This window comes from Sinocyclocheilus grahami, unplaced genomic scaffold (genome assembly GCF_001515645.1).
Source record: "Sinocyclocheilus grahami isolate Dianchi unplaced genomic scaffold, SAMN03320097.WGS_v1.1 scaffold354.1, whole genome shotgun sequence".
NCBI lineage: Eukaryota > Metazoa > Chordata > Actinopteri > Cypriniformes > Cyprinidae > Sinocyclocheilus > Sinocyclocheilus grahami.
Genome location: NW_015505533.1, coordinates 1024180 through 1034226, shown reverse-complemented (window position 1 = coordinate 1034226; position 10047 = coordinate 1024180). Strand labels below are relative to the sequence as shown.

At 41.3% G+C, this 10047-nt stretch overlaps 1 protein-coding gene across 1 annotated transcript in view; it reads left to right on the top strand.

Moving 5' to 3' along the window:
* LOC107548738 (FYVE, RhoGEF and PH domain-containing protein 3-like) overlaps positions 1–2978 on the top strand; it is a 19853-nt gene extending 16875 nt beyond the window's left edge. The window contains exons 11-12 of the mRNA XM_016229539.1: positions 1676–1796; positions 2406–2978. Of these exons, the coding sequence (XP_016085025.1) occupies positions 1676–1756 (81 nt within the window). The 3' untranslated portion in view covers positions 1757–1796; positions 2406–2978. The remainder of the gene's footprint in view (positions 1–1675; positions 1797–2405) is intronic.
* The last annotated feature ends 7069 nt before the right edge of the window (positions 2979–10047 follow it).

Below are 10047 nucleotides of genomic sequence, written 5' to 3'. Positions count from 1 at the left end.
ACTGTATCGGTTTCCACTGATTAAGAAATATTTTTGTTTGCTTGGGTGGTAATATTAGGCCTATTATATTAATAGGGAATTTTCAGGGGCTCAAATGTAATTGGACAAATAAATATAATCATAAATAAAATGTTAATTTTTAATATTGTGTTGAGAATTCTTAGCAGGCAATTACTGCCTGGGGAAGTCGTGGCCTAATGGTTAAAAATGGTTAATGGAGAGTCAGACTCATAACCCAAAGGTTGTGGGTTCGAGTCTCGTACCGGCAGGGATTGTAGGTGGGGGGGAGTGAATGTACAGCGCTCTCTCCCACCTTCAATACCACGACTGAGGTGCCCTTGAGCAAGGCACCGAACCCCCAACTGCTCCCCGGGCGCCGCAGCATAAATGGCTGCCCACTGCTCCGGGTGTGTGTTCACGGTGTGTGTGTTCACTGCTGTGTGTGTGCACTTTGGATGGGTAAATGCAGAGCACTAATTCCGAGTATGGGTCAGACTTCACTTAAGTCTGGAGCTCATGGATATCGGCAGAGTCTGGGTTTCTTCTTTGTGATGCTTTGCAAGGCCTTTACTGCAGCTGACTTCAGTTGTTGTGTGTTTGTGGGTCGTTCTGCCTTTAGTTTTGTCTTCAGCGAGTGAAATGCTGCTCAATCGGGTTGAGATCAGGAGATTGACTTGGACACTGCACAATATTCCACTGTTTTACCTTCAAAAACTCCTGGATTGTTTGTGCTGTATGTCTTGGGTCATGGTTCATTTGTTCTATGAAGCGTCTCTCAATCAGCTTTACAGTCGTCTGTTTCACTTGTATGGAGAGATCCTTTGACTGCATGATGTGGGTTACATATTAAAGAGCTGTAGTTCCTTAATCTTTCCTCCAATTGTGATGACAATACCCTCAAATTAAAGCTCAGAGTGTGCACTTTAAGCCCATATTCATTATATAACTGTAACTTGAATATGTTTTGGTCAGCAGCTAAAATAATAAAAATGGTGCCTCTTTCGAAATATATTTCTGTCATGACAACTCTCGGAGGGATTGGCATGGTAATGTACATGACAATGTTAATGTATTTGGTCTTGGCAGAATAGATCTGCTGCTGCTGCTGCGGCAGAGAAAGTACCGAGACTTGCTGCTGCCAATACATCCACAACATGCTGCTGTGAGCATGTAAGAAATACTGCTGCTGAAAATATAACATACATGAATCACCTCATAGCAGATCTATACAGGTGGAGCTGGGGAAGGTGGAGGGTTTCTGAAGCAAGCTGCACTGCTACGGCAAGCACTAGTCATATATTTGAATGTTGAGCAGCGAGCTCATTGGCTACCGATACAGGAGAGAACCAATCAGCTGTACCATGTGATGATGATGTCATTAGGTCAGATTGAGTTAGACCTATCGGACTGCGCCATCTAGAGTTTCATGCCAGAACTCTGTATATGGACCTAACTGTAAATATAGCAATAATTCCAGTTTAACTTTTGTGTTTTAGAGTGTATTCCTGTGATTGACTGATAATTATTGTTCTGTATTTTTAGGCCACTGTATCTTGAGTTTAACATGCTTCCTCTTGAGCTCAGACTGATACTGCAAATGTACAACCATACTAGTTTAGTCAGAATATCTTCAGCTGTGTGTGTGTGTGTGTGTGTGTGTGTGTGTGTGTTTCAGAAGCAGCTATCAGTTGCTCAGTCTTCTCAACGAACAGGAAAAGTTGAGGAGCTGGACCAGGAGCTGGCCAACCATCACTGAAGCACAACCTCTGCTGCTTTACCAGCAAACCAGCATACAGGTCAGAGTGTGTGTGTGTGTGTGTGTGTGTGTGTGTCTGTCACCTGTCAAATTATGGTCAGATGGATTTGCGTGACCCTGTCCTGACCTCAGAGCGCTTGTCTGCGGCTGGTGACACACGGGATAATGTGTGTCTGTGTCTGTCTGAACATCCTTTTCTGTGCTCTTCTGTGTGTGTTTTCTGGGTAAATCACTATCTTTAGGTCACATTTCACCCCAGAATCAATAGGAAAAACATGAGAAATTATATTTTGTATCAAGAAAATGAAGCCGATTTAAGGACACAAACCTCACACTTATTTTTAATACTTTTTTATAAATTAAAAAGTACAATAAATATGACTACAACGTACATGTACTACTTTACTAATTAATAACATTTAGTAATAATAGTAATAGCATGTTTTTTTTTCACATAACCGTAATCAGAATAAGAATATTTTTGTCATGAAAATAATGTCACAATGCAAAAAAAGTCATAATGGTTCTAAAAACAGTTTTTTGTTATATAAAATACCTGACCTGAATGTTTCATGACAGACATGATGAGATTGCGCCATGTCTTGATGTGATTGCAGAGATTCAGTGCTGTAATTGTTGTCTTTCTTAGGTCTCTCTGGCTGTGACATGAGAAGAAGAAAGAGTCAAACGTGTTCAGACTGATTCAGGATTGTGAATCAGCGACCGGCTGACCGGAGCTCCTGTCACATGCTGTAAAGGGAGGAGCATGAGCCAATAAGATGCTTACCCTCACCTCTGGTCCCTCCCCTTTATAAAAAAAACTCCTGTTACTTGAAATCACTATATCCTCAGCACTTTTTCATTCTTTCTTTTAAAGAACCTTTCTTCACACGCTCGTTGCTCTTTCAGCTGCAGCTCCGTGTTAGAGCGACTGTTAATGCACTGTTCCCGTCCGCTGCTCGTGTTGCGCTGGATGAAGATGTCTATATAATGTTACGATGAATGTTTTGTTGCCTTTCAGATGTGTTATTAGTTCAAGCATTAAGTCACTGTTCTTGTGATTCACTGTCAGTTCAAACCTTCATGCACCCCTTTGTTTATTCTTTCTGATTTGAAAAGATGAAATCCTTAAAATAGTAAACCGAAGAGACACACTGAACTGAAGCAGAGCAAAAAGTCATATTTCACTCAAAACAACAGGAAGAAATAATATTTTGCGTGACTGTTTTAGGGCCTTTTTTGCATTTTGCTATTATTTTCATGATAATTAAACACATTTCACCCCAAATTCACATTATTATTATTATACACACGAAAAGTTATGGTATGTTTCAATTTTGTAGTGTTCATACATTTTTGGTAGAATTAGTCATACTGTAATTTCATACATAATTAGTCATATGTTGATTTTTTTTAAAGTACATTATTACAATATTTATAGTAATGAGAATCACCACTGAGAATGAGGAAAAGATTTCACAAGATGAGTGTGATCATAAACTCTTCTAAAGTCTTTGGTAAGCATGAACATCCATGGTCTGTTGCTTCCTCAAACTGTGCTGTACAAACCAGAGATGGTTTTCACCGTCTTCACGAGGATCCCCAGCTTCATTGTTTAAGGGCAGAATCCACTCAATATTACACCCGTCTGTTGAACTTTTGCCATTTCAATGCTTGAGGGGAAACGGTTCGCTGTTGTGTGAATTTTAAGGTAAAGTTTTGGATGAGAGGACTAAGTTTAAGAACGTCCTGTCTCTTCATCCTCTCACCAGCGGCACACTTCTCTTTTGTATGCAGCAGTATTGTGATTGCAACAGAAGTACTGTACACCTGCACACTCAGAGTCCAGTCTGTGTGCCTGGAGGTCGATCATGGTCAACATGTAATGAATGATGTAAACATTGCATTTGCTTCCCTTTTAATATTGTTTGAACCCTTGAAGCAGAACCAGTATTATTAAAAGCATTTTATGTGTATAAAAGCTTATAACATATCAATGAATTAAAGAGTATCTGGTCACTGATGTTTATGAGGCTTCATTTATTCATTTAGCTCTTTAAAAGCAATGTGTTCCAGCACTAGGCACATTAATCTTCGCAGTGACTGTTGAGGAGCAGCACACATGTTCTCATTGTCGATGCTTCACCACAGAAATGGACATATTTCTTTCACAAGACACAAAATATTCTTGCTAATCTGAATGTGTGATGATTTTAGTAGCTTCTTGGAATAGGGTGGCACTGACTTCCTGTTAGCAGAGTCTTATTCAGGCATATATAGATGAATTGTGAAAGCATCTGCTGAGATATGTTGAAACTGATTTCCATCACTTTTATGACAAAATCTTTTACCAGTAGTTTTATAGATGCGGATGATTATACAATCATGTTCAAAAACAGATTGAAAACAGTTTCCGCATTAAATAATTAGTAATAAGTGTTCAACCAAGTGGACATGACCCCTGGAGATAATGCAAATGGTCTACCAATAACTGAGCAAAATTGAACTGCTGTGGGAAAAAATGAAACATTATGTGAAGTTCAAGCTAAGCTAAAGCAAATAAGCTGAGGTTCATTTAAATGTTTCATTGTCCTGCCCACATTGAAATGTTTTAAGAGTGCTGTTCTGAATTTTAGCATGACTCTGAATACCTGTGGCTTCCGCCAAATCAAAACACATTAACAGCATGATTGTGAGTGTGATGTTGCTAACAAGAAATTAATATTGATTAACTAACATTTAGAGACACAATACTGCTAATTTGTCTATTTGCCCTACCAACGAAACTGGCATTCATTTGGTATCTCAACATGGGAAAGCACCAATAACACCAATCCCAGCAATGTTGCGGGAATCCCTGCCATTGATGGAATTTTATGGCTTTCTGTGTTTTTACTGTTATACAGAAGGGGGTGCTATTAGACATCATCTGAAAGAGTACAGAATCTCCTTCATACTGGCAGTGAAATGAGTGAGTCCCCCTCCTTCAGGCTAGGGGAACTAGACGTTATAAAGAAGTGTAGGAGAGCTGCTGCTTAACTCTCCACAGACTGGCCTTTACAGCATATAATCCATACAGCGGTGGCCAAAATGATTAGAACACTAGTATTTCAGCAGCTAAAACATGGTTTTAAGTCAGTTATTTCTATATTTTGCTGTAGTGTGTCAGTAGGAAATATCAGTTTACATTTCCAAACATTCATTTTGCCATAAATTGTAATAATCGAGTGGGATTTTTGTCTGTCAACAGCCAGTGCTCCAGACAGAGATCTGATCTCATCATCATCCAGTCTGTGTCACAGCCATCTGCTGGAATGCCCTTGCCAGCCATCAGAGGACACTCTTCTGGACTGTTGATTGTATTCCGAACTTCAGTTCCCATCACCCCTTGCACTCATTATTAGTTCTCATTGTTCCCAGCTGCATGTCATTCAGTATTATTTGTTCCCCTATATATACCATGTTCTGTTATCCTTTGTTTGCTTCAGTATTGCGTTCTGTTTCTGTATACTTTCGGTTACCCCGTGTTTGAATTACTTTTTGCTTTCTTCTTGTTTGCCCTGTTGTGGATCTTTGTTTTAGATTTATTAAACTGCACTTGGATCTTTCATTGTTTTCCTGAATATTTCGTGACAGAATACTGAAGCCCAACATCAGATCCAGCAGTTGGGCAGTGTTCTCTGTTTTTCATTTGGACCAAGGGCATTCATATTCTTCCTCCAGCCACTAGTAAGGAGCGGATTGCATGATTTCGGGCCTTGTTGGCTCTGCGCCAGCAGGGGATGGAGGTTGGAGGTTTCATCCATTTTTTTTGGGACTTTAGCGGAGGGGCTGGATTACAATGATTAATGGTTGCCTGGATGAACCTCGGCCCCAGTGTGAGATGGAAGCACTTCAGACTCTGGATTATTGGGGTTTTGTTAACTATCTCTGTTACCGCAGTTTAGAGGTGTCACTAGGTGAGTCTGAGCCCACTGCAGTGCCCCCGGAGATGCCAAAGTCCGCTGTAACCTCTTCAGAGAACAGTGAAGCTTCCCTATCTCTGACCAGTAAAGGTAGGGTGAGAAGGAGGAGGGCAGCTAAGTCCGCTCCTGTGGTCCCAGGTCTGGTGGTCCTGGAGGACCCGACTCCGGTGGCCTCAGAGTCCACTCCAAAGCCTGCTCTAGTCCGGGAGCCCTCACAATCCACTTCAGAGCCTGCTCTAGTTCGGGAGCCCTCAAAATCCACTCATGAACCCGCTCCAGTCTGGGAGCCCACAGAATCCACACCAGAGCCTGCCCCAGCCCAGGATCCCACAGAATCCGCTCCAGAGCCTGCTCCAGTCCGGGAGACCTCAGAGTCCACTCACGAACCTGCTCCAGTCTGGGAGCTCTCAGAGTCCACTCCAGAGCCCACTCCAGTCCGGGAGCTCTTCAAGTTCACTCCAGAGCCTACTCTAGTCTATGAGTTTACTTCTGATCCCACTCAAGTCTATGAGTTCACCCCAGAGCCCACTCAAATCTACGAGTTTATTCCAGAGTTCGCTCCAGTCTATGAGTCCGCTCCAGAGCCCACTCAAATCTACGGGTTTATTCCAGAGCTCACTCCAGTCTATGTGTCCGCTCCAGAGCCCACTCAATTTTACGAGTACACCCCAAAGCCCAATCCAGTTCAGGAGTCCACTCCTAAGCCTGCTTCCAGTTCGTACCGAGGTGGCGGCATCTGCATGCAGAACCTCCAGAGGTGGCGTTCACTTCAGCTCCTCTGAAGAGAGGGGTGTCCGTTTATAAACTCTTCATCTATCTTGACGAGGTCATGGAGACCGTCAGTGAATCCCCTGTCATACCAGCCTCAGCCCTAGAAGTCTATAATAAATTCTTAGCCCTGCCTATTACGGTTGCAAAGACTGCCTCTGAATTCACTCAGTGCCCTGTTGCGGTCGTGGAGACCATTGCTGAACTGCCTGCCTGTCTTATTGCGGCCATCAAGGCTGTTACTAATCTCTCTGTGCTCTTAATTGCAGTCCTGCCTGAGCCACTAGGGGGGTCATCTGCTTTGTCAGCTCCGCTGAGGTGGGCTTCAGCCCCACCCTTGCTGCCTAGCTCCTAGCCTCTACCTCCGTGTCCAGACCCTTTTCCACTACATGGGCATGGCCCGCCATCCCACCCCCTGATCCACCTCCGTTCTGCCTCCCTCCTGGATTTCTCCCTCCTGGATTTCTTTGATTTTTGTTGGAGCATCTGGAATTCGCTCCTTAAAGTGGGGGTCATGTCACAACCATCTGCTGGAATGCCCTTGCCAGCCATCAGAGGACACTCTTCTGGACTGTTGATTGTGTTCCGGACTTCAGTTCCCATCACCCCTTGCACTTATTATTAGTTCTCATTGTTCCCAGCTGTGTGTCATTTAGAATTATTTGTTCCCCTCTATATACCATGTTCTGTTATTCCTTGTTTGCTTCAGTATTGCGTTCTGTTTCTGTGTACTTTCTGTTACCCCGTTTTTTAATTACTTTTTGCTTTCTTCTTGTTTGCCCTGTTTTGGATCTTTTTTTTTTATTTATTAAACTGCACTTGGATCTTTCATTGTTTTCTCGAATATTTCGCGACAGTCTGTCTGGAATGACATGAAGAAACAGAACAAACTGAGACAGACTAAATCCAGAAGAACTGTGGCAACGTCTCCAAGACGCTTCAAGAAACCTACCTGCAAAGCTACAGTACTGTTAAAAGTTTTTAACACTTGGCACTTGTGTAAAAATGCTGTAAAAAATAGTCATAAACATATTTTCTTGATCAATTAACTAAATTAAATCAACATTTAGTGTGAGCATCCTTTGCGTGTAAAGCAGCTTTTTCCCTCAGTGCACTTGCACAGAGTTTTTCAGGGAGCTTTGCAGGTAGGTTTCTTGAAGCATCTTGGAGACGTTGCCACAGTTCTTCTGGATTTAGTCTGTCTCCGTTTGTTCTCTTTCTTCATCCAGACAGACTGGATGATGATCAGATCAGATTTCTGTGTGGAGCACTGGCTGTTGTCAGACAAAAGTCTCACTGGATTATTAAATAACTGACTTAAAACCATTTTTTAGCTGGTGAAAATACTAGTGTTCAAATCATTTTGGCCACCACTGTATATTAGCAATAGGCTGTTGTCACACACTTCTCCAGTAAAGCAGCAGAGTCCAGCTGGCCCAGCATGTGTCGCAGTGATACAGCCAGGGTTTGAAATGAACACCCGCCAAATGCGGGTAAAAATTAGCTGTGGCAGGTAACGCTGTCAAATCACTTGTCAATTTGGCAGGTTACTTTTAGTAAATTATGTTCACTCATTAATTTCTTGGGCAAGTTAATTTAAGACAAATATGCACAGATTTACCGCAAATACTGAACTCGTAAGTCATCATGATATATTAAATACAGCCTAATTGTGCAACCCTTTATGATCAGTGATGCTGTCTACACTGAATGCAGCGTGACACAACAAATCTCCGACAGTAAACTGATGCCTCGTTACATTTATGACATACTGACACAAAGTTCAAGTGATTTGCAACGTCCACTTTGTCACATCCAGTGTGGACAGCCCCAAGCTTGTTTTATTTCGGTAAAAAAAATTTACAGCCGCAAGCTTGTTTTATTTCGGTCAAAAAAAATTTGGCTAGTAGAAGTTATGAATGGCTGGTACCTTAAAAAATTTGTAACCAAATTGGCTGGTGAGTGAAAAAGTTACATTCAAATCCTGGACACAGCGATTCTGGGACAATACTTTTTTACATAGAGCGCCTGTAAAAAAAATTCTCTGGGATGGACTTTCACAACATGGGGTTGTGAGTTGGGGAATTGTCAGTGGCAATTCACCTCCACCCCAATCAATGAGTGGCTTTATCCTCCACCTCCCCTTCACTGGGTTCTGAGCTACTGGAGACATCTCCTGGAGCTCAGTCAGATTCCTCCAGTAGTTCTACTGCTTCTGCCTCAGATATACCTACCACTGAAGTACTGGCTTTACCCAAGATTGTCACAGCCAAGTCTTCAGTTCATCTTTTTGAACTATCCCAAGTCTACCAGTCAAAATAGTTGGTAACATTCCCCATGTTAAAGACCCGAGCTCTAGTGCTCCCTTCTGAGTTGTCCCAAGTTCCCCTGGAATATGCCAATCTCAATGAAGTCTTCAGTAAGACCCAAGCTGCCTCGTTACCTCCGCACAGACCTTATGATTGTTCCAGCCCACCTCAGGAAAACTTTACTCTCTCTCCGTTCCCGAGAGAAATGCCATGGAGAAGTACCTTCAGGAAGTCATTGGATAGCGGGTTCATCCACCCATCGACCTCATCTGCAAGAGCTGGCATCTTCTTTGCCGCCAAGAAAGATGGTGGTCTCCGGCCCTGCATTGATTATTGGGGTCTTAATCGCATCACCATTACCCGGCTTTCCACAGCTTTCGTGGTCCTACAAGGTACTGTCATCTTCGCTAAACTGGATTTTTGCTATGTCTACCATCTGGTCAGGATCTGAGACAAGTGGAAGACAGCATTCAACACTCCAATGGGTCATTATGAATACCAGGTTATGCCCTTCGGCCTGGACAATGCTCCAGCCATCTTCCGGCATTCATTAATGATGTTCTTTGGGAGACGTTGAATAAGTTTGTTTTACTTTGCCTTGACAACAGTGTTAATTTTGACAGCAGATTTTGATTTAGTTTTAGTCAGTTTTTTGACGAAAATGCTATTTAGTTTTAGTCATATTTTAATCATCTGAATTGTTTTAGTTTTAGTCTAGTTTTATTTGACTAAATATCATACAATTTTAGTTGACTAAGTCTACAGTATATTTAGTAGACTAAAATCTAAAGGGTTTTGTTAAATTGTAATGCGTTATTTTTGTATTTTATTTCTGTTTTGGTTATTTTAGTACATCAGGTTAAGCTAAAGCTTATAAACTAAATGAAATAAAATACGTTTTTTAATGTGTATTTTGTATTTTTATTTCCTTTTTTATAGATTTGTTTTTTAATTTCAGTTAACATTCATTTTATTTCAATTAATGAAGGCTATTTTTATGATTTTAGTTTTAACTATAAAGACCTGATAGTAGTCAAATGTAGGCTATTGATTAAATAATATTTTGAATAATATTCTTAGTCTGTTCATCCTGTGATGGGGAATCCAAGACAGAAGCTACAATAGTTGTTAATTAAATGGAAATTAAATTAAATTAAATACAGGTTATGTACTCAAAATATCAATTTTGGCCAGGAAAAAGGCTTGAAATACACTGTGATTCTTATTTTGAAATGTCTGCACTGTGGAC